At 40.9% G+C, this 25,032-nt stretch overlaps 2 protein-coding genes and 1 long non-coding RNA gene across 4 annotated transcripts; 1 reads left to right on the forward strand and 2 right to left on the reverse strand.

Moving 5' to 3' along the window:
• The first annotated feature begins 44 nt into the window (after positions 1–44).
• Positions 45–2,774, forward strand: LOC125260353. The gene is made up of 2 exons (XR_007183020.1): positions 45–1,957; positions 2,112–2,774. It is a non-coding gene; the product is annotated as an uncharacterized LOC125260353 (long non-coding RNA).
• On the reverse strand, positions 2,248–13,002 carry LOC125260301 (E3 ubiquitin-protein ligase TRIM39-like). Of its 2 annotated transcripts, none has more exons than XM_048178616.1 (7): positions 12,903–13,002; positions 11,677–12,227; positions 8,809–8,904; positions 7,492–7,680; positions 7,110–7,248; positions 3,613–3,639; positions 2,248–3,458 (listed from the first exon to the last, which is right to left on the reverse strand). In XM_048178616.1, exons 2-7 carry the CDS (start codon positions 12,223–12,225, stop codon positions 2,950–2,952), a joined length of 1,509 nt encoding a protein of 502 aa, XP_048034573.1. In that variant the 5' UTR covers positions 12,226–12,227; positions 12,903–13,002; the 3' UTR covers positions 2,248–2,949. The 2 variants fall into 2 exon arrangements, with proteins under 2 accessions (XP_048034573.1, XP_048034572.1); XM_048178615.1 differs by having other exon boundaries at positions 2,248–3,485.
• A 2,235-nt stretch (positions 13,003–15,237) lies between these two features.
• On the reverse strand, positions 15,238–23,211 carry LOC125260336 (E3 ubiquitin-protein ligase TRIM39-like). The gene is made up of 6 exons (XM_048178677.1): positions 22,207–23,211; positions 21,933–22,028; positions 21,115–21,348; positions 20,796–20,943; positions 17,106–17,132; positions 15,238–16,974 (listed from the first exon to the last, which is right to left on the reverse strand). The coding sequence occupies exons 1-6, from the start codon at positions 22,759–22,761 to the stop codon at positions 16,436–16,438; spliced, it is 1,599 nt and encodes a 532-aa protein (XP_048034634.1). The 5' UTR covers positions 22,762–23,211; the 3' UTR covers positions 15,238–16,435.
• Between the last annotated feature and the right edge of the window lie 1,821 nt (positions 23,212–25,032).

The following is a 25,032-nucleotide window of genomic DNA, read 5'->3' on the forward strand; positions in this document are numbered from 1 at the left end:
ACTTAAGGTCTATGTGGCGGCCATAGCTGCCTTCCACACACCTATAAGTGGTGGCCCTTTGGGGAGACACCAATTGATAGTTTGTTTCCTTCCTGTTGTCCAAGCCAGGGTTCCTCTTTAGGACCTGGCAGTGGTTCTTGAGAGGTTATCCCTTGCACCCTTCGAACCCACTGACGAGGTGTCTGAGAAGTTTCTCACTTTCAGAATGACCTTCCTGCTAGCTATTACATCCCTCAAAAGGGTTGGGGACCTGCAGGCGCTATCTGTTGATCCCTCTTGCCTTGAGTTTGCTCCTGGGAGGGTAAAGGCTATTCTCCACCCTAGGCCGGGATATGTGCCCAAGGGGCCATCAAATGTAGTGTAGTCTATCATCCTGCAGGCTCTTCATCCTGCACCACATGTCAGCTGATCATGAGAGGCTACACCTATTATGCCCTATCCGGGCCCTAGAGGCCTATGTATGGAGATCCTCAGGTTGGAGGAATTCTGACCAACTATTCGTGTTTTGGGTCACTTAAGAAGGGTTCCCCTGCCTCTAAACAGACAGCTAGCAGGTGGATTGTGGAGGCTGTTTCTTCAATGTATGATGTGTGCAGTTAGCCCTTGCCTCTCCTGATAAGAGCCCACTCAACTACAGGAGTAGTAGCATCTAAAGCCCAGCTATCAGAGGTCTCCCTTCAAGAGGTCTGTGATGCCGCTGGCTGGATCTCCCCACATACTTTCATAAGATATTATAGCTTGGATCTGCCCTCCACACCAGGTTCTCAAGTCCTCTCGTCCTGAGCTGTGCCTGACAAGTTTCACACCAGGACAGGCACTAGTCATTGTGGTGCAGTAGATATTTTCTTCTCAAAAGTGTCATCTTCAACGCAGTGTGAGTTCCCTCGAAAGGGAACGTCTCGGGTTATGACTGTAACCTTTGCTCCCTGAGAAGGGAACAAGATGCTGCATCTCTTTGTCACACCTGAGAACAAATTGCTTCGACCTATCAGAAGCTAACACTGTTCAGTGCCTGACTCCCCTTTGTAGCTTCTGTGTACGCTGTCACATGTGACATCATGATGCAACACTAATTTTAGATTGGACTAGATCTACATGTGCTTCAGACCCTATCATGCTGGAGGTGTTCTCCAAAGTGTCGTCTTCGATGCAGAATCTCATTCCCTTCTCAGGGAACAAGGGTTACAGTCATAACCCGAGATGATTTGTAGCCTCGTTACTTTGAATTTGAAATCTAATTTTTTGATTTGGTGTGCAGATTCATTGTGGCTTTGTACATAATTTAATCCTTCAAAAACAGCACATGTATAGATAACTTTTCCAGGTGTAATGTTTCATATTTGGGGGGGAATTTATTTGTTCATTTTATCTGACAGGTGTGATGATCAGTGGACTTGAGTTTTTACCTTTATCATCAAGGCATGGGCTAAAATACGGATAGAGTTTGTCAGTGAAAGTCTGACCAGTGAAAGAGTAGATATGAGATCTGGAGTCCACGTCATAAAAAGAGACCAGACCCTCCTCATCATCCACAAACACTCCCACTTTCTCAGGTTTCTCTCTCTGAGGAACAGAGACCACTAGATATACAAAATTATAAATGCAACACTTTTGTTTTTGCCCCCATTTTTCATGAGCTGAACTCAAAGATCTAAGACTTTTTCTATGTACACAAAAGGCCTTTTTCTCTCAAATATTGTTCACAAATCTGTCTAAATCTGTGTTAGTGAGCACTTCTCCTTTGCCGAGATAATCCATCAAGATTGAGTTCATCACAAAAAGAAACTCTAAATCCATTGATTTTGTTTGTACGGTTTCAGCCTATAGATGGCGCTGTTGTGTATAAAGAGTTGACAGTCAAGATCACGTTCCAGAACCCGCTGTCACAAGTGTTGAAGAACGTTTTGTTCCGGATAGAGGGATTGGGAATGCAGAGCGTCAGAAAGATCCCGTATGGGTAAGACTTTCAGTGTTTAACAGCAGTTTAATTTCAGCTGTGACGTGTTCATGCACTTCAGATTTGTTTAAAAACATAAATTGTACTACATTAATACGATATTTAATGAGTGAAAATCCTTCCAGAGAGTTGATATTGTGTTTCTGTCTGTCAGTGATGTGGAGAAGCTTGCGATGGTTACACTGATGGAGAAGTTTGTTCCCACCGTCTCCAGCTCTTTCATTTTATGTTTCATGTATATTTAATAATTCAGTCAATTGAAACTGATATAACAACAAAGATCCTCCATGTTTTATTCATATCACATTTATTTGTTGTAATGTTTATGTGAGCAGATGTTCATGAGCTTGAATCATTCTCCAATACGTTTTTGCATGATTAGCAAGCTGTTTAGATTATGAGCAATATCAGTTAAAGAACTGAACATGTCTTTATTCAGATTTTGCAGTTCTTCCATTGTCAACCAAAAACCTCAACATTTCACAAGTAATTCAAGTGTTAACAGCTGGAGAGAAGAGAGAAAATGGCTTCAGAATTTTCTTTACAAAACCACATGTAGAAACACAAAAGTTTGTTAATTTAGGATATTATGTAGAATTTCACCATTAAAGATTAAATCATATTATGTTACATTTTTATAGTATATTTGAAAAAAGAATCAATGAAAAACAAAAGCAGACAAATCATTGTGTTCATTAGAAATGTATAGACTCATAACAAATTGACCATGCACATGTACAAATAACTTGTAGTTCCATGTTTTGCCAGCATTAGATTTTTTATGGGCCCAAATAAACTGTTCTTTTTTGCACTTGTACACATTTTGTCTATCATATATTAATTTCTTTATAATTGTAAGTAAAATCTATTTGTGGTTAGTGCAAATTCTCTTTCTTCTTCCCTTACACATTCTTATCCATTAAAAACAGTACATCCATTGGTAATCTTTTAAGAATTCTTTTTTTTTTTTTTTTTTTTTTTTTTTACTCATTTTAACTGACAGGTGTGATGATCAGTGGACTTGAGTTTTTACCATCATCATTACTGCATGGGTTAAAATATGGATAGAGTTTCTCAGTGAAAGTCTGACCAGTGAAAGAGTAGATATGAGATCTGGAGTCCACGTCAAAAAAAGAGACCAGACCCTCCTCATAATCCACAAACACTCCCACCTTCTCAGGTTTCACTCTCAGAGATAAAGAGACAGGTGAATCTTCACAAGCTTTATATTGATTCTCATTCATCAGAATCACAGTCCAGACTCCATTCTTAGGACTGAGTCTGAAACTTGCCTTCCTGTTAATGGATTCTCTGATCACTCCTAACCTCCACCCAGTCTTTCCCTTCACCTGCACCTCATAGTAAAATCTCCCTGAACTGAATCCCTGCTTTGCCAGAACACAAAGGGCATAAAATCTCTTTGGGTTGTCTGGGACATCCTGCATAATGTCTCCTTCACTGACTTGTTTTCCATCATCAGACAGGATGAGATATCGATGTGCTGTATCAGGATCCAGAGTCACATCCACTGAGAGAGGATCAGACATTATCAATCAACTTGAGACCAAACATTTTCAGATATACAGTATATGATACTGATTATAACGTTTTATACTGTAAGTGTATTGAAGGAAATAGTGTCAGTCACACTGTACCTGCATACTTCTGCACAGACTTCAACCCTGTGAACACAGATGACAATATAATGATTAATTATTTATAGGAATAATTCAGGTTAATGAGTTTATTTCTATTGGCAGCATTAGTTGCATGTAATTGTGGCTTGTCCATCCAATTGTAACAGAATTCAGAATGTTTAAATATACTTACTTTAAATAGAAGTCTATGGGACAAACATACCACATGGATTAAAAGCAGAAATGTGAAGCTTGTATTTTTATTAAAGCTTTAATATTAATTGCCTATTAGAGCTTAAATTTCTTAATTTTTTCAGTGGAAAAAAATGTGTTATTTGAGAATGTAGGGCCCTATCATACTCCTGGAGCAATGCGGTGCCAGGCACGACGCAAGTGTTTTTTGCTAGTTTCATCCCAACGCAGTTATCATTTTCACGGCCTGCGCCACATTGTTTAAAATAGCAAATGCATTTGCGCCCATTTGTTCATCCATGGGCGTGCTGGTCTGAAAATGTTTCAGGTTACGTATGTAACCCTGGTTCCCTGAATAGGGAACGAGAAGCTGCGTCGAGATGCATTGGGAATGCTCCTGGGTGATTGCGTCATGAAGAACTTATGAAATCGGTCTCATGGCGTGTGATGTCACAGACCAGAAAACTATAAAGCATACCCAGAACAAAGAACACCAGCTTCTGATAGGCTGAAGCAATGTGCTCACAGGCACGCAGGAAGTATGGCAAAGCGATGCAGCGTCTCGTTCCCTATTCAGGGAACCAGAGTTACATACGTAACCTGAGACATTCCCTTTCATGGGAACTTCGAGCTGCGTCGAGACGCATTGGGAACCTTATCCCAACTACGCCATAATGACAAGTGCATGTCTGTTACTCTAAGACGAAAGCACAGCAGACCCCAGAGTGGAGCCAAAGCCCAGGTTATAGAACCTAATAAAAGTATGCGGTGAGGACCACCCAGCCGCATTACAGATATCATGGAGAGGAACCCCTGAAATTAGAAGCAGCCATACTCCTAGTAGAATGTGCCCGGACAACCAAGGGAGAAGGCTATCCGGTAGACTCATAAGCTAGTGAGACAGCCTCAACAACCCACTTGCTCATCCTCTGCTTGGACGCAGGACCTCCCTTCTTAAGAGACTCATAGCAGACAAAGATCAACTCTGTTTTACACCACAGGGCAGCTCTGTGGACATAAGTGTCTAATGCCTTAACAGGGCAAAGCAGATTAAGTTTTCCTGATCTGAATTAGAGAAAGGAGGAGGAAAAAAGGCCTGCAGCACAATAGGCCCTGGGACGTTGGTGGGGACCTTAGGTATATAAGCAGGTCTAGGATAAAGGAAAGTCTTCACCATACCAGGTGCAAATTCCAGACATGAAGGGGCAACTGACAGTGCTTGAAGATCTCAAATCCTTTTGAGAGATAATATAGCCAGCAAGAAGATAGTCTTTAGAATAGAATTCTTTCTTCCAGAGGTTTAAAGGGAGCAGATGCTAATCCTTCCAAAGCAATCGCCAGGTCCCAGGCCGGAGTCCTTGTACGCTGGGAAGGCCTCAGCCTCAGAGTACCACGAAGAAAACATATCACTAAAGGATCTCCCCACAGATAAGCCACCTATTGGAGCGTGATAAGCAGATATAGCCGCCACATAAACTTTTAAATTGGAAGGAGATAATCCATCAGAGAACCTAATCTGTAGAAATTCTAGCACAGAGCTGACAGAGCAATGGACAGAGTCTGACTAATGTTGTCTACACCAATAAGAGAATAATTTCCATTTAGTTGCATACAATTTCCTCATAGAGGGAGCTCTGGACTGGAGTATGGTCTCCACAACCTCAGTTGAGAGACCGGATTCTATAAACCTAGCCCCCTCAGAGGCCAGGCCCACAGTTTACACAACTCCGGGCAGGGGTGAAGTATCGAGCTGCCCGCTCGAGATGGGAGGTCCTGTCTGACAGGAATCTCCAGGGGAGAGCCGTCGAGCAGAGATACTAGGTCTGAGAACCAAACTCGGGTTGGCCAGAAAGGGGCTACTAATATGAGACAGACCTTGTCCCAGCGAACCCTCTCCAGAATTCCCGGGAGCATAGCGTCCATACCCAGAGGGGCTGGATGTGACAGAGAGATCCACATCAGACAGTGTGTTGTTTCCTTTGATGCAAATAGGTCGACTTCTGCTTGCCCTGGGATGTAAGCCGCTCTCAGAGAGAGAAGCTTCCCCTGGGCCCATAGGAGGATCTGATGGGCCAGCTTGCACAGGTGACGTTACCTCAGACCCCCCTGATGGTTGATGTAAGAGACCACCGACATGTTGTCCATGCAGACCAACACGTGATGGCCCCTCAGGTCTGGGAGGAAGTATTTGAGAGCTCGAAATACCACCATCATTTCCAGCCGATTTATGTGCCAGGAAAGTAGACGGTCCTCCCAAAGACCCTGAGCTGAGTGACCACTCATGATCGCCCCCCAACCTTTGAGGGAAGCATCCGTCGTTAGCATTGCGTGACGACAAGGAGCTCCCAACACAGGTTCTTGGGACAGGAACCAAGGCTTCTTCCACATGACTAAGGTATGAAAGCATTGACCTTGATCATGCGAAACGGATTTCCCCTTGGAGAAAACCCCTTGGTCCTGAGCCACCACTTTAAAGGTCTCATGTACAGCAGACCAAAAGGTATCACGTTGGACGCAGCTGCCATCAGACCTAACAGTCTTTGAAACTGTTTAACAGTGAGTGACTGGCCTAGTTTCACCCCATTTACGGCTGAGAGAATAGAATTTATATGAGCAGGAGACAGACATGCCTGCATCATAGTTGAATCCCAAACTACAACTAGAAAGGTGGCTCTTTGAGCTGGAAGAAGTAAACTCTTCATGGCATTGAGTCTCAGCCTAACTTTTGCATGTGGGACAGAACGACATCTCGATTTTGAACTGCCATGAGCTCAGATTGAGCTAAAATCAACCAATTGTCAATATAATTTAATACACAAATGCCCTGGAATCTCAGAGGAGCAAGAGCTGCATCCACGCATTTTGTAAAGGGGTGAAAGTTCTAGGCCGAACTGAAGTACCCGATATTGATATGCTTTGCCCCCAAAAGCAAATCTGAGGAACTCCCTGTGTTGAGGATGGATGGATATATGATGAAAGTAGACGACTTTCAGATCTATTGTCACAAACCAGTCCTCGGATCTGATCTGTTTGAGTGTAAGCATTTTGAACTTCTGAATTGTGCGATTTAGTATGCGTAAATCTAGAATGGGACGCAACCCTCCATCCTTCTTTGGAACAATGAAGTAATGGCTGTAATAACCTGACAGCTTGCTGGGAGGAGGAACCCATTCTATAGCTCCTTTTCGCAAGAGAGTCAAAACCTCCTGTTCCAATACCAGAGACTGGTCAGGGTCCACCATCATACAATGTCAAATGACATGAGTTAAAGTTTGGATAGAACTTCACATAAGAAATCTGTTCACTGTTTGAAATTCACATACCTGTTTGATAGAATTTTTTATTCAGAGTATTCTTCAGTTGAGTCAGAGCTCTATACAGAGGGATCGCATTCACATCAGAGTCAATCCTGATCTTAGTCCAGTTCTTTGTGTGTGGACGCCTGGACAGGGATGAGCACATCTACAGCAGGAGAGAGAAGACTGTTAAATTGTTTTTTATTAAGTTAATTAAATATTTTTCTAATTTGAAACTCTTTTACTCTTTCGTTCTGTTCTGTATATTTATGAGTGTTTCAAGAGTGACTGTCTGTAAGTTGCGGCACAGATTGAGTGTTTGTAATATTTCACATGATGACTGATGAGACAGATGTTGACAGATTTGTATGACATGGAGATGATTATCAGTGTGTGAGAGCTGCTTTACCTCAGTGTTTCTTCTCTTCAGCTCAGTGATTTCCTGCTGCAGCTCTTTAATGAGATCTTCAGCCTGTTCCTCTGCTTCTTTCTGCTGTTTCTCCATCATCTTCAGCTGCTCAGACTGACATCTCTCAATAGAGCAGATCAGATCAGTGAAGAACTCAACACTGGATGATTTCTCTTTTTCTGTGTTTCTCTGATGAATGAGAACAGTTAGCAGATCCATACATTAAGTATTTACATGTATATTTAAAGGGTTCACTCAATTAGACCCTTTTTTTAAAGGGGTGTTGAACTGAGAAATCAAATTTTCCTTGAGCTTTTGACATATAAGAGGTCATCATACTTTAAGAATATCCTGCAAGTTTTAGAGCTGAAATCTTCCTTGTTAGTCCAGTAAAAGCTTTAATTGACACCAGACCCAGCAAACAACAGGATTTACAAAGTGGGGATCTATGTCGTCAAAGGGCAGCAAGCACCGCCTCTGCAGAAGAAGATCAACGCCTACTTCATCCCTGTCTGTATAGCCCCACCCACCGATTCACACATGACATGCAATAGAATACCTAGTAACATAGTAACATAGACCTACGTGGTGCTAAACCAGATCGAGCTACCAAGCAATAAATCAAACCCATGACTAAACGTCAACTTGCGTTGTTTCTCTTAGTAGGATGAAAATAATCTGTTATTTAATGGTGATTAAATTATATAAAGGAAGCGGTCAAAGAAAGCTTCCTTTGGAATCGTTGGAACAGCGTGCGCTGAAGCTGTCAATCAAACAGCACGAGTTTATCAGTGACTGACGCGCAAAACTCCTATTTTAATCAACGAATCTTAGTTATATCGTGTTTGCACCGTTAGTGAAGATGAAAGCATTTGTTAGTGTACAGAAATTGAGTTGCAATGACGAGATCACTGCTTTCATGAGCTCAACAACATGTCTGTGATCAACTATGTTCATCTCTGCAACCTTTCATGCCACAATCTCAATATAATGCCATAGATCTAAATGTAATGCAACAGTTTTCACGATTAGTTTACCTTGAGAGCTGTAATAGTAAAAACGCGCTAAAAGAGAGAGCAATACTTGGATATTTCATATGCAAAGATGTCAGCCAATCACAGCAGTGAGCGTTTACACTGAAGTCTCACAGCAGACACGCCCCTTACAACAGAGCGTTCAAATCAGAGGCTAAAATCATTATAAGTGCACCCTAGGAAACATTATAAAACAATAAACCAACGCAGTTCATGACCCCTTTAAGCAGATAGCAGATATTATAATGCATTATCAATTTGCACTGTTTTAACTTGCACTCACTTTTCTCAGCTCTACTGAGTGTTTGATCTCTTGAATCTTCTTCATTCTGTCCTGGATCATCTGATGAACGTTTGTCTGTGTCTGAAACAGCTGATTCTACATACAGAGAAAAACAGATAACTTCCATCTTTTGAAAAAAAGATGTTAAATTTCTCAATTCTAAGAACACAAAGACCAGTTTTAGTTTAATTCAGGAATAAATAAACCTTGTATGCGGGCATTCATCTCTGAATTTTACTGTTAGATATTATAGATGTACACACTATAAGTCTAACTTCTTCATGGCAACTCTGGCTAACAAAAATAGCCAGCCACTTCATCAAATTCAGAGAACAGGGGATCAGATCAGCCTTCGTGGCCGGGACACAGGAGAACAGGAGATTCCATAGGCCACTTGGGCTGTGGAGAGAAGGCTAGTAACAGTCATTCTGACCACAGCGTAGGAGCATGGAGAACAGTAGATCATGGCAACATTTGGGCAAACAGGAAATTCGGGGACAACCTTTTTAGTCTTATCTGGGCAAACAGAAATCTTAGGGATGATCTCTTTGATCACATTTTGACAAATCAATACTGGAACTACCTCCATGGTCACATCTGAACAGACAGGAAACTCAGGAACAACCACCATGGCCATCTTTGGGCAAACAGGAAACTTAGGAACGATCTCTGTGGTTGCATGCAGACAAACAGAGGACTTGGAAGCAACCTCCGTGGTCACATCTGGGCAAACCGGAAATTAGGGAACGACGTCTGGGCACTCAGGAAACTCTGGAACAACCGTTGTGGTCACTTCTGAGCAAACAGTAAACTCTGGAATGACCTCAGTGGTCGCTTCTAGAGAGACAGAAGACTTGGGAGCACTCTCCATGGTCGCATCTGAACAGACAGGAAACTCAGGAATGACCTCCATGGTCGCATCTGGGCAAACAGGTAATTCAGGGATGAATACCTCCACTTCGATATGAGTGGGAGAGCAGTGTGTACGAACATACATTATGGCCACCACCATAACAGGGAGAACAATCATTGACAGAGGGGTCTCTGAACCCTCTGGGCTTGGAAGTATCTGATTGGGTTCTGGCATGATGACCATGTTGGCTGAGGATTCTGGCAGTAGAGCGGGCACTGGGCTGAGCTCTGTGATGAGAGCGGGCACCAGGCTGAGATCAGGGATGAGAGTGGGCACCGGGCTCTGGTCAGGGGCTGGAACCATCACTGGACTCTGGTCAGGGGCTGGAGCCATCACAGGACTGTAGTCTGGAGAGGACTCTTGGTCGTATTCTCATACGAACTCAAGGACTGGAGATACATTTAGAGGTAACTCACAGGTACGAGTGGGCTCTGATGCTGATTCAGGGGTTAGAATGGGCTCCAATGTTGATTCGGGGGTTAGAGTGGACTCCGATACAGACTCTGAGGCCTGAACGGGCTCGATACAGAACTCTGAGACTGGAGCAGACTCGTTACTGAATTCTGGGGCTGGAGCGGACTCATGGCTGAAATCTGAGATGAGGCTGAACTCAGGGACTGGAGCCATCTCTGTACTGTGCTCAGGTGCTGGAGCAATCATTAGACTAAGGTCAGGGGCTGGAGCCAACTCTGGGCTGTGATCAGGGGTTGGACTTACAGAGGGCCATTTCTTCTTCCCCTGCCTCCTCCTTTGAGTTGAGGTTAAATGAGGCGCTGAAGCTTTAGTAGTCCTTGGACTTGGTTCAGAATCTGGAGTAGGGGCAGATTCTGTAGCTGGAATGGACCTATAACTGAACGCTAGGTTGGAGCAGGTTCGGGACTGAACTCTGGGACTGGAACGGGCTTGTGATTGGACTCTGGGGCTGGAACAGTCTGGTGACTGAACTCTAGGACTGGAACGGGCTTGTGACTGGACTCTGGGGATGAACCGGACTCTGGAGAGCATACTAGAGCGGGCTCTTGGCTAAATCCCGTAGCAGGCTCTGAAGCAGATGAGATGGTCCCAATGCTTAGGGATGTGGAAGATTTCATTGCAGATTCAGGTTGAGTTGGAGCGTCCAAATGCTTTCGGAATGGGACTGGATGAGGGGATTAACTTCGTCAACCAAGGAATCTGAACCATTTAGCCAGAGAATTAAATTATTGGAATCGACCAAGAGTAAATCACAATGACCAGGAGACATCCAGTCCCATCTTAAAGTGGGTATTGAGCATAGTTGATCCAACTCAGAGGGCTGACAGATGTGGTGAGCCAGGAGGATTCTGGGAAATGTAGTGTTCTGAGGTGACTGGACTGGTAAATGGATATTGTGACAAGCACATTCTGTTATTGCATTTTGTGATTATTTTGTATGAAGCACATTAGTGTTCGATGAGAGTGTTCTCTTGGATTTTTATAATAATAGTTTTAATATTTGTTTTTTGCCATACAGATAAGAATAAGACATCATTCGAAACTTATTTTATTTGTGTACACTCACAATAACAACAAAATGTTGCGCTTTTGTAAAGTAAAGAAAACAAAGAGGATGTGCTTTCTGCCGTCTCAGTCTCCTTTCTGGAGTGTGTCACAATAACAGTCATGATAAGAAATATATCTATAGAAAGCTTGAAGTGTGAAATTTAAATGAGCCACTTCAAGTCGAAAACAAATACTCTCTAATTATGTAATCCGTATGAAACCAACAAGAGGTACAGAGGTAATCTGCTCAAACGTAGATGTTTATGTATGAGCATTTCCCAGTAAGGAAAGTTTCTATAAATGTTACTTTAACAACTGCATGAAATACCCACAATGGTTCATTACCCACAATGCCCCCCCCCCTTCACAAATCGCACCTGCTTATAAGGTTATAAAGCTTACAAAGGTTAAAGTGTTTTGTTTGTAACTCTTGCCTTCTCTTGACTCTCCTCCTCTATAGGAACAGTGTTGTGAGTCCTGTGTTCTCCTTCAGCGCAGGACAGACAAACATGCATCTGATCATCTCTGCAGAACATCTCCAGAGGTCTCTTGTGTTTCTGGCATATATAATCCTCCAGATTTTCCACAGCGTTGATCAGTGTGTGTTTCTTCAGACGTGGGACTCTGAGATGAGGCTCCAGATGATCATCACAGTAAGAGCTTTGACATGTCAGGCAGGACTTCACAGCTTTCTGCTTTCTTTCATCACAGATGTCACAGAACACCTCAGATTCTCCTAGATTGAGCTTCTTAAAGTGTTGCACAACCTCTCTGAGTGTTGTATTAATCTTGAGATCAGGTCTTCTGCTGAATGTTTCTTTACAGATTGGACAGAAGCAGGTCTGTGTGTTCGTCCAGCACTTGCTCAGGCAGGTTCTGCAGAAGTTGTGTCCACATGGAGTGGTGACTGGATCAGTGAACACGTCCAGACAGATGGAGCACTGGAGCTCCTGATTTAGTACTGAACCACTGGAGGATGCCATGACTGAAAAGAAAAGTAATGACAATATATCATCTACATTGCTGAAGATAGCAACTTTCATAATACAAGTTATGTGCACTGAGTAATTCAATTTGTGTTATGGATGTTGCATGTTTAAAAAGTATTATATCTATAAACTATTATAACTTAAACTATAAATCAGTCAAAGCAGGCATACATAACAGCAGTTTCTGACAGAAGTGCCTCCATCACTAAGCCTAACCTCACTGAGCCTATAATCTCCGCCTCTAACTTCCCATCTGAGACCGCTGGCCTGATGCTTCAGATAGCTGTAGTTAGATCTATTGGGCTACTAAATGTTTTTTTACAACAACATTTTATACAATCATGAATATATATATATATATATAAAACAACACAGAAAGTAATATTCTTTAAACAAATAACCCACTAAATAAACATCTGTAAACACCAGGTGTCATTGTACTTGTACTAGAAGTTGTACCAGAAAAATCATCATTCGGATTTTTAATTTGGTTATTCTGTCACCAGTTCAAATACTTCCTGTTTCTAAAATCTCTAAAGTGTGACATGACCACAAAAAAATCAAACTTTGATTTACAGCCAAAAAAATGACATGCAGTACTTCTACCAACAATTTGATACTGCTTCATGCTATTAAACTACTGAACAAGCTCTTACATTTCCATCACTTACCTGTGAGTGAATATCAGATCTGGTCTTTGATTTCAGAGTTTCTGAAATGAAGTGCGGAAACTCAGGAAGCTTACTGTTCATCTGTTACTTTCACATATTGTGAAGTCTTTTACGCACATGCAGTGTTGTCATATAGTTTCGCCCATAATCATGAATATGGAACAGTTCCTATTTCATCCCTGCTGAGGTTGTAACAGTGTAACTTTAACTTGATACAAACTTTACACAAGTTTACACAATTGCAGCTTGATAGAAAGGACACACACGAAACATGTTTCACAGTGAAATCTTCTGTGATTTCATGAGTCTTGTACAAAGGTAAAACAATACAATAGATAAAGTCATTTGACAAAAAGCAAAAATAAATGAAGGCATGTTTTAAAAAAAAGTGGGCACACAGTCTAAAATATCATATACATGGCATATACATTTACATGGCGGTTATTCTTATAGTTGTCAAATTATTCAAGTTTTTTATTTACATTTTTATTTCTTTTCATGACATTTGTCTGCTGTCAGTAAATGTTATAAGAAAGATGGATTTAAATCACTCAATAGTTGCTTTTAAAGTCATTTGCTGTACTTACTATGCTAAACGTTAAATCCAAAATTAGCATGTTTTTCTTTACAGTATGTTTTTCATTCCTGTAAAGTGACATTACCGACATATGCTCTTCGTTCAACATACAGATCTAATCAACAATAAAACTTATTGTCCTGTCAACTATTTTCATTGTTAGTTTTTATTAGTTATTGCAGTCATAACACTATTTTTATTTTAAGTCACAACGGTTCTATAGAGCAAGTGACTGAAAACTATTTCATTTATATACTTTGTGCAATTATTTTTATGTCTATTTAATGTGTATTGATATAAAATGACACGCTTATATGATGCTCTCATATAATGAGTGGAGTTTGTCTATTAAACAGTCCCACCAGGGTAAATGAAATAAGAATAAGATTTTTTTTCCCCCTCATTACTGTGGCCTAAAATGTTTGACTTTGCCGCTGCATTTCCTAAAGTCACTTAATGGGGCCTGTTAATATTTTCTTATTTCTTAGTCTACACTTTTGACCATTCTTGTGTAAGCCCTCCTTTGTGTAACTTCTTTCCGTTATGTTATTTGCACATCATGGACACTCTTAAACAAAACAAGAACTAGGCTTTGGACACACTCGCAAACAAACAGGAACTAAAGACACACACGTACATTTGAACATCTGACCTCTCTTATTATTATATTTCTTAATCTGCCATATATAGTAAGGGTTGAGTACTATGATTGGATGGCTTGGACATTTTGGACGATTCTGCTATATCTTGTGTATATCTTGTGAATATGACACTTCTGCCTTAATAAATCTGAGAATGTTATGGTATTTCATAACATGATAATTTCTCCCGAGATTGATCTTGCACTGCTGCTACTGCCACACATCGCAGGGGTTGAGGCCTGTTTCCAACTTCAAATAGTCTACATGAAAATTAATCTAACAGATCCTGAGTCACATACACATGTATGCATTTGGCATATACCTTTATCCAAAGCGATATACTTTGCATTCAAGCTAAATGTAACATGATTAGCTATAAAAGGTATGTCTTAGAGAGCCAGTCTCTCTCAGAAATAAAGATGGGCAGAGGCTCTCCAATCTGTGAAAGAATGCGTAAAAAGATTGTGCAAAACAAAGTCCCTTAAAATCTCATCATCTACAGTGCATAACATCATCAAAAGATTCAGAGAACCTGGAGAAATCTTGTGCGTAAGGGACAAGGCCGAAGACCTTGGATGCCCGTAGTTTTCGGGCCCTCAGACGACACCGCATCACTCGTCGGTATGATTGTGTCAATGACATTATTAAATGGACCCAGGAATACTTCTAGAAACCACTGTCGGTAAACACAATCCGCCGTGCCATCTGCAGATGCCAACTAAGCACAGCTTCGTCATAGAAGAGTCCGGGTGCTGAATATTTCACCTATAGAGAACATTTGGTGCATCATTAAAACGAAAAATACATCAAAGACGACCACGAACTCTTCAGCAACTGGAAACCTATTTCAAGCAAGAATGGGACCAAATTTCAACACCAAAACTCCAGAAACTCATAACCTCGATGCCCAGACATCTTCACAGTTTTGAAAAGAAGAGGAGATGCTACACCATGGTAAACATTCCCCCACGTTACAACTTTTTTGAGACCTGTAGCAGGCATCAAATTTGAAATGAGCTCATTTTGTGCATAAAATTGTAAAATTTCTCTGTCTAAACATTTGTTATGTTATCTATGTTCTATCGTGAATAAAATATTGACTCATGTGATTTGAAAGTCCTTTAGTTTTCATTTTATTCACATTTAAAAAGCGGCCCAATTTTTCCGGAATTCGGATTGTACATGATCCACTTATTTGTGATGTGTAACAAGCATAAAACATTTTTATATTTCATTATGTTGCATTTTGGTTGTAGTTAGGCTGTTACTGTAAAGTATGGGAAAAAGAAGCATGATGTCTGTACACTGAAAAGCTCCAAACAACTTTTATTGAAAGCACAACATTTCAACCTTCAGGTCTGCATCAGTTAAGGTGCTTTCGCAACGGAAGAACCTTTTCATAGTTCATAGAACTATTGGCTGAAGTACCTGGATTTCATTTAGAACAAAAATGATTTGTGTTTAATGTCCTTAATCAGGGTTTTTGTGTCAACTTTTACTTAAATCAAAACACTACATTTGAGTAATTTTCATCACAAAAAGAAACTCTACATCCATTAGAAGTGTTTGTACTGTTTCAGCCTCTAGAGGACACTGTGGTGGGTAAATGTCATGTCCTGTCTATCTGTACAAATGTTTATGTGAGATGTTTATTCTTCAGTTTGTATTTGCATATTTATTAGCATGCAGTTTAATACAAGCGATATCAGTTACAGAATTTAATATGTATTTATTCAGATACTGTAGTTGAAGAACTGCAACATTTTAAATCTCATTTCAAGTTAACAGCTGGAGAACAAAGAGAGAAAATGGCTTCAGAAATGGTCTCATTACAAGCTGTAATCCACACATGAATTAAAAAATGGCATTATTTATAGAAATGAGTTTCCATGGTTTCAGTGTTTTTACTTAGGTTTGGATGGTTAGCATAACCCAGTTAGATAAAAGGTAAGTCACACTTCTTGTTCCATTGACTTCCATTCTTATGTATGTGAATGTGTGAGTCAGGAAACACAAGTTCATGTAAATTTCACTGCATTCCAGAGTTCAAGTTTGGTGAACTCTGCCCTGTGAAGTTGTGTGACCAATAGAAGACTGATGCATAACGGCGTTACTCTTAGCTGAATTAAAAGAACGCAATCTTTAAATCTACAGCAGCTTTGCAGTAAAATGGTGTAGACTGCATAATGAATTAATCTAATTTTTTGATTTGGTGTGCAGATTCATTTTGGCTTTGTACATATTTTAATCCTTAACAACAGCACATACATTTTCCAGGTTTAATGTTTAACGTCTGGGGAATTTATTTGCTAATTTTATCTGACAGGTGTGATGATCAGTGGCTTTGAGTTTTTACCTTCATTATTAAGGCATGAGCTTAAATATGGATAGAGTTTCTCAGTGAAAGTCTGACTAGTGAAAGAGTAGATATGAGAGCCGGTGCCCACGTCATAAAAAGAGACCAGACCCTCCTCATAATCCACAAACACTCCCACCTTCTCAGGTTTCACTCTCAGAGATAAAGAGACACATAGATAATCAAAAACTAAAAAATTATTCTCAATAAACTGAGTCACAGTCCAGTATCCATCCTCAGGACTCAGTGTGATCTCCCCCTTCCTGTTAATGGATTCTCTGGCCACTCCTAAACTCCACTGAGTCTTTCCCTTCACCTGCACCTCATAGTAAAATCTCCCTGAACTGAATCCCTGCTTTGCCAGAACACAAAAACAGACATCAAATCTCTTTGGGTTTTCTGGGACGTTCTGCTCAGTGTCTCCATGACTGACTTCTTTTCCATCATCAGATAGGATAAGATATGGATTTGCTGTATTAGGATCCAGAGTCACATCCACTGAGAGAGATCAGACATTATCAATCAACTTCAGAGCACCGCTGTACATGCAGTACATATATAATACAGATTAACAAAGTATTCAAAGTGTATTTGAGAAAATTACTCTTGAGAAAATTATCTCACTGTACCTGCATACTTCTGTACACACTTCAACCCTGTGGACACAGATAATACAAGATGATGAATTATTTGTAGGAATAGTTTCAGGTTAACAATGAGATTATCTCTATTCAGTGGCATGTAAATGTGGCTCATCCATCCATTTCTAACACAATGTTTTTACAGTTAATGTACTTATAATAAAAGTATAAGGGCATATTAATTATCCAGTAACTAAATTGTCCTGTCATGACAACTCTTGGGAAATTGGTATGGTAATAGATTGGCATGGAAATGTAGATCTGTTATGCTGCTGCAGAGAAAGTACCAAGACTTGCTGCCAATACATTCACAAACATTGCTGTGAGCATGTAAGACATGCAGCTGCACATGTAACATACATAAATGAAACCCCCATAGCAGATCTATACAGGTGAAGCTGAGGAAGGCGAAGGGTTTCTGAAAGTGCGCTGCAGACTGCTAACAGCAAACACTACCAGTATTTGTTGGATTGTTGAGCTGCAGCTCATTGGCTGCTGACGCGACAACAACAAATCAGCTGTGCTATGTAAATAATGATGTAATCGCTACCAAATGAGTTAGTCCTATCAGCCTACAACATCTAGAGTTTCATGCCAGAACTTTGCATTTATTTGAGCTGTAAAGTATCTAAATACTCCTTGTGAGGTAGAAAACTTCTATAGTTATGTGCCCAGGTGTTGTTTCCTCCTTATTCCTTGTATGTAAATGTAGTATTGTGTTGGTACCCCTTTGGCTGCCAAAACAGCCCTGACCCGTCGAGGCATGGACTCCTCTAGACCCCTGAAGGTGTGCTGTGGTATCTGACACCAAGATGTTAGCAGCAGATCCTTTAAGTCCTGTAAGTTGTGAGGTGGAGCCTCCATGGATCAGACTTGTTTGTTCAGCACATCCCACAGATGCTCGATTGGATTGAGATCTGGGGAATTTGGAGGCCAAGTCAACTCCTCAAACTCTTTGTGCTCCTCTTGTTGTTGTGCTTGCCCATTTTTCCTGCTTCTAAGGCATCAACTTTGAGGACAAAATTTTCACTTGCTGCCTAATATATCTCCCCCAATAACAGGTGCCATGATAAAGAGATAATCAGTGTTATTCACTTCACCTATTCATCTTTTCATTATGGCACCTGTTAGTGGGTGGGATATATTAGGCAGCAAGTGAAAATTTTTTCCAAATTGTGATGGCTAGACGACTGGGCCAGAGCATCTCCAAAACTGCAGCTCTTGTGGGGTGTTCCAGGTCTGCAGTGGTCAGTATCTATCAAAAGTGGTCCTAGGAAGGAACAGTGGTGAACCGGAGACAGGGTCATGGACAGTCAAGACTCACTGATGCACGTGGGGAGCGAAGGCTGGCCCATGTGGTCCGATTCAACAGACGAGATACTGTAGCTCAAACTGCTCAAGAAGTTAATGCTGGTTCTGATAGAAAGGTGTCAGAATACACAGTGCATCACTTTTGTTGCGTATGGGGCTGCATAGCTGCAGACCAGTCAGGGTGCCCATGCTGACCCCTGTCCACCACCGAAAGAGCCTGATAATTTCAGTAGGATAATGCACCCTGCCACAAAGAAAAAATGGTTCAGAAATGGTTTGAGGAGCACAACAACAAGTTTGAGGTGTTGACTTGGCCTCCAAATTCCCCAGATCTCAATCCAATCGAGCATCTGTGGGATGTGCTGAACAAACAAGTCCGATCCATGGAGGATCCACCTTGCAACTTACAGGACTTAATGGATCTGCTGCTACATCTTGGTGTCAGATACCACAGCACACCTTCAGGGGTCTAGAGGAGTCCATGCCTCAACGGGTCAGGGCTGTTTTGGCAACAAAAGCGGGACCAACACAGTATTTGGTAGGTGATCATAATGTAATGCCTGATTGGTATATATATATATATATATATATATATATATATATATATATATATATAGCCTTTGTGCTTCTTTTGTACTTGGTCATCTTATTCCCTAGCTATTGGTTAATATTCTCCGTGCTTCTTGTTTCCTTGTGTTTTTGTTCTGTTCCTTGTTTCCTAGTGTTTAGTTTTTTTAATTACTATTAAAGTTTTATCTGCACTTGGATCCAGTTTTCCTCATCTTTGAGTTCCCCTTATGTCATAGAAGACCTGACCCACAATGGTTCCAGCAGAATAAAATTAAAAACTCTGCCAAGAGAAATCAGAGAACTCTGCCCTATATCAGTGGTCCCAAGTTCGATGGTCTCAGCTCTCCCTTCACCAATGGTTTCTCTGCATTCAAGTCTGGTGATCTCTGTGATCCCAAGTCCCATGGTCTCTGTGCTCTCCAGCCTGGAGGTCCCAAGTCCGGTGGTCACGGAAGTCCATCCCCTGGCTTCAGTACTTCCTACAATAGCTACTGCCATCTTGTGTGTCTGGGCCATACACACCTCCAAAGATGGAGGTGTGTATGGGCCGTCCCTGACTCCTCTGTTACGGCCACCAGTGATGCGCGGATCAATGTATAAACAACCCGCACCTGACCGACGTTTTCAACTAACCCGCCCGCAACTCGGACCGCAAAAAAAAAAGAAAGAAAATATTGTACCCGACCCGCTTCCTTACCCGCATTTTTTAAAAGTAGTAAATGCTCATCGTAGCGTCATTGGGCCATATTTGGAAAAGTGTGACAGCCCTTAGGAGTATTCTTTTTCTGAATGCTGTATGATATAGCCTAGTGTTATGTAATAAAGGCTTGATTTATTCATTTATTTCGTTTCATTTTCTGAACAATTAAGATGCTGCATATGTTTAACCAGTCTAATCGAAGTGTGCGTCTCTCCCCCGACTTTCCCAACAAAAATCCCGCCCCCTCTCAGAAAATACATAAAACTGACATTACTGAGCTATATGCGTTTAAAAGTAGCCTATTAAAATGGTGCAATGGCTCAGTTCAACGTGTTGGGAAATCGGGCATTTTGTCCCGCGTCAGCATTTATTCAAAAGTTAATAACGCTCAACATTAATAATGTTACTATTTCATTCTTTCATTATTTCGGCAAATGTCTCCCACACTTTGCTCTTTCTATTTGTGTATTTGTGGAGCTTCCACTCCCCAGTCTTCACCTTTTCTCTTGCCGCCTCCATCTCTACCTGCAGACTGAGCTTGTGCGTCATCTTCGCGCAAGTTATTCAGCCAATAAAGTCTAGGCCTATGTATTTCATAGAAAATTGTGTCTAGTACTATATAAATTACAAAGGTTTAATTGGCATCTTTATTTCAAACGACCCGACCGACCGCGACCCGAATATCATTAAAAATATTTTTGGATGACTCGTAACCGCTGGTAACCGCGGGTGACCGCAGGCACCCGCTCATTTTGGATCAACCCGCGCATCACTGACGGCCACTGAGGCCATCTCTAAATCTCCTGTGCTCCCTGTCTGGACTATAAAGGGGCACAGCCTATCCCACCTCCGTCTACCCCACCATGGACTTTTATCACTCCAGTCTAATGCTAATATGGAGTTTTTAAGTTGATGATTATGGCATGGTTATATTTTCTAAGCAATCCTACAAACTGAGACTAAATAATTGTCTATGGTAATCACCAGCACATAACAGATCCTTATATTGGATTTGTCCCAGAATTTCCTTTAAAAATATTTCTCATTACTGACAACTGACAAAAAATATCTATGCACTGTATTTTATAATCACATACCAGTTTGACTAAGTTTTTGATTTAGTGTCTTATGAGTTTTCTTCAGTTGAGCCAAAGCTTTATACAGAGGGTTCACATTGACTTCAGAGTCAATCCAGATCTTATTCCAGTTCTTGGCATTTCGACGGCTGTACAGGGGTGAGTACATCTACAGAAGAAGAGAGAAACATTAAGTATTTGCTTTTTATAAAGTTAATTAAATGTTTTACAAATTCTCTTTTGCTCTTTTGCTTACAGAGGCAGCTCATCAGGTTTGGGAAATAGTGAGTTTGTCCTGTAATATTTCACATGATGACTGATGAGACAGATGTTGACAGACCTGTATGAGGTGGAGATGATCATCAGTGTGTGAGAGCTGCTCCAGCTCAGTGTTTTTCTTCTTCAGCTCAGTGATTTCTTGCTGCAGCTCTTTAATGAGATCTTCAGCCTGTTTCTCTGCTTCTTTCTGCTGGTCCTCCATCATCTTCAGCAGCTCAGACTGACATCTCTCAAAGGAGCGGATCAGATCAGTGAAGATCTCAACACTGGATGATTTCTCTTTCTCCATGTTCTTCTGATGAATGAGATCAATTAGCAAATTAATTTATTATGTATTTACATATTAATTTAAAAGGATAGTTTAAGAAATATGTGACTTTTTAAATCCATTAAATTCAGCACCTTTATTAATGTCACGAACGCTGTCACTGAACATCCTGTCTGACACCGGAGTTCTCTCTCACCCAAGTATTAGTAATTGGACTACAAATCCCAGAACTCACATACCTGGACTGATTGCACACACCTGTGCACCATTTCATGGCCTATTTATGGCCACCATTTCATGGCCAAGCTAGACTCAGTGCCAAGTCTTGTTTTGCCGAGGCTAACATCTCTGAGCATTTTCCCCATGATTGTCTTGCCTGGTTTTGACCCTTTTTAGATTATTATTATTTATGACTCTTGCTACCTGCATTTTGAACCTGACTTGTTTACCTGTATATTGTTTCTGTTTGTCTACTGTCTGCCCTGACAATTTGCCTGTTATGACTACAATTAGTGAACCTTCTATGTTGCTGTTGTTACTATTGGTGCTTCGGCCAATACCAGTTTGTACTTTGAGACTGCTGTTGTGCTGTAATCGTTTTTTCCACTCACTTTTCTTAGTTCTAGTGAGTGTTTGATCTCTTGAATCTTCTTCATTCTGTCCTGGATCATCTGATGAACATCTGTCTGTGTCTGAACCAGCTGATCCTACATACAGAGAAAAACACATTTATCACTGAATTTTATTATTATTTGTTTCCATCTTCTGACAAACTCTTATTTGAATATTGACTTTGAAAATCATTTAAAGACCCAATTGTAGTTTTGTGTATTTCAAAGATGCATTTCATTGGGTATTTAAAGTGTTTTGTCTGTATCTCTTTACCTTCTTCTCTCGACTCTCCTCCTCTATAGGAACAGTGTTGTGAGTCCTGTGTTCTCCTTCAGAGCAGGACAGACAAACACACGTCTGATCATCTCTGCAGAACATCTCCAGAGGTCTCTCGTGTTTCTGGCATATATAATCCTCCAGATTTTCCACAGCGTTGATCAGTTTGTGTTTCATTAGACGTGGGACTCTGCGATGAGGCTCCAGATGATCATCACAGTAAGAGCTTTGACACGTCAGGCAAGACTTCACAGCTTTCTGCTTTCTTTCATCACAGAAGTCACAGAACCCTTTAGATTCTCCTAGATTGAGCTTCTTCTTGAAGTGTTGCACAACATCTCTGAGTGTTGTATTAATCTTGAGATCAGGTCTTTTGCTGAATCTTTCTTTACAGAATGGACAGAAGCAGGACCAAGTGTTCGTCCAGCACTTGCTCAGGCAGGTTCTGCAGAAGTTGTGTCCACATGGAGTGGTGACTGGATCAGTGAACACTTCCAGACAGATGGAGCACTGGAGCTCCTCATTTAGTGCTGGACCACGGGAGGATGCCATGACTGAAAAAACAATGACGATATTTCTTCTACGTTGTTGTATTAGCAATTTTGATAATACCAAGGTAAACTGAAATGTTTTAAGTATTTCTCCACTGATGGCCTTTCAAATGTAGCTGTATATTCTGACAAAATATTTATTTCCCAAGTGCCACGTAATCACACATATTTCATTGTATCTGTCTCTTGACATCCACAGCTCATGAACTCTGTTTACTCTTGTGCTGCTTTCCAATTCCGTTCTTTAATAACTAACTAACAACACTAGGCTAACTGACCACAGGTATGACAACACTTCGGCAGCTAAATTCTTACTCAGTCTTGTAAACTGGTCTAACTTGTGTGGTAGCTTGTGCATTTCTCCCTCAAAACCTGAAATTCAAATAAATTCATTTTCATATCCTGACATGCAAACATCTATTAAGGTTATACAATATAAGATCATTTTATGTTTGGAGTTGAGATAATGTAGTGAGTCTGCTAATTATAATTTTTTTATAAGCTGTGTTCAAGTACTTTCTGTTTCTGAAGTCTTTTAGTTGTGTGACATGACAGCACATATCAAATTCTACTTTACAGCCAGAATGATATACTCATTAACAATATTCTAATAGTATTCAAGTTTAAAACTGCCGAACAAGCTCTTACATTACATCTATCACTTACCTTTGAGTGAATATCAGCTGCGATCACTAGCTTCCGTGTGTCTGAATAAAGTTGTTTGAAGAAGTTTCCAGTTCATCTGTTTTATTTAGTTTCACCTTCACTGAATTCTTACTCTCAGCTGCAGTGATGTCATAGCCCCTCCCACAGTCATGAATAAGGAACAGTTTCTAGTTCATCTCTGCTGAGTGTGCAAACACTTTAACATCATATTTGGGTAAACTTTTATAGTGGTGAATGAGAGACTTCATTAAATATATTTTGTATGTTTCCATTTGTGAAAATAGCAAAAGAAAAACTCCATAATACTGTTTTCACAACTTTCAAAAAGGGAAAAAATAAAGTGGGATTGATAACGGCCATCAGAAGAGAGAAAGATGTAATTTTTTACCATCACTCCCATAGCCGCTCTATAGAGAGTATGCATCGACGTCACTTTCCCGCTGGAACGCGCTCCCTCAGCTGGACTGAGTGGCAAAAGAACCTGCTGCATGACTGTATTTAATAGAGGAAATGTCTCAGGTTACGCATGTAACCATGGTTCCCTGAGAACAGGGAACGAGACTCTGCGCTGATTGCGCTATGGGGGAACGTCACTTGTGACTCGTTTTCAAAATGCCAAAAATCACAACACTCCAATCCTATTGGCCGGCGACAGCCTATGACATCAAACGGCGTGAACCGTGATGTATAAAGGGAGCACCTGAGGAAGCAGTCAACATCTTTTCGTCTTTGAGGGACTGTTCAGCAGGCATCCTGAAGCATGGCCGGAAAGCGCAGAGTCTCGTTCCCTGTTCTCAGGGAACCATGGTTACATGCGTAACCTGAGACGTTCCCTTTCGAAAGGAAACTTCAACTCTGCACTGATTGCGCTATGGGGAACGATATACCCCCGCCACCATGCTAGAGGAGATTGCATGCCCAAAATGTCTGGACAAACGTCCGGCAGTTCCAGGGAAAAACCGGGAGCAATTTCTCCAAGGCTGTCAGTGACAGCATTCCCTATGGCCAACAGTCCAAGCTGAGCCTAAAAGAGGCCTTCTGTAAAAGGTCTGCCAAGGCTGCTCGAGCATCTGGGACCAACAAACCATAGAAAGTGGTCCCTCTAAGGCAGTGGTCGCCAACCCGTCGATCGCGATCGACCGGTCGATCTTTATCACTGTTCCAGTAGCTCGCGAAAATAACAGAAATATCTCCAGTTTTTGTACTGTATTTTTGTATTTATTTTATTTTTGGGAGCTACTGGGACAGACAGATAAAGGTAAATAGCCCACATCATTTCTGAGTCTGTAAACGGCCGTTAACAAGAGGCCAGAGACGCTTAAGACGGACGCAAAGAGGAGAAAAGTCTGTAGCAGACAGATCAGCTCACTGTTCACGATGCTCGAAATATAGGAAGAAAATATAAATATTGAATTTGGGTGAGGGCTTATATGAATGCATCTTTAAAAGGAGATCAGTCTTCAGAAAGATTTCGATGGCAATGGCATTTTATTTTCCTCTTACCTTAGAATATAGTAGCTAATTAGCGCATTTCAGTATTGTTTACAGCGGTAACCAAGGAAACACTGTATTACTGCTGCTCCATAAGCGCTACCTGCTGTTGAAT

Source organism: Megalobrama amblycephala, linkage group LG24 (assembly GCF_018812025.1).
Source record: "Megalobrama amblycephala isolate DHTTF-2021 linkage group LG24, ASM1881202v1, whole genome shotgun sequence".
Lineage (NCBI taxonomy): Eukaryota > Metazoa > Chordata > Actinopteri > Cypriniformes > Xenocyprididae > Megalobrama > Megalobrama amblycephala.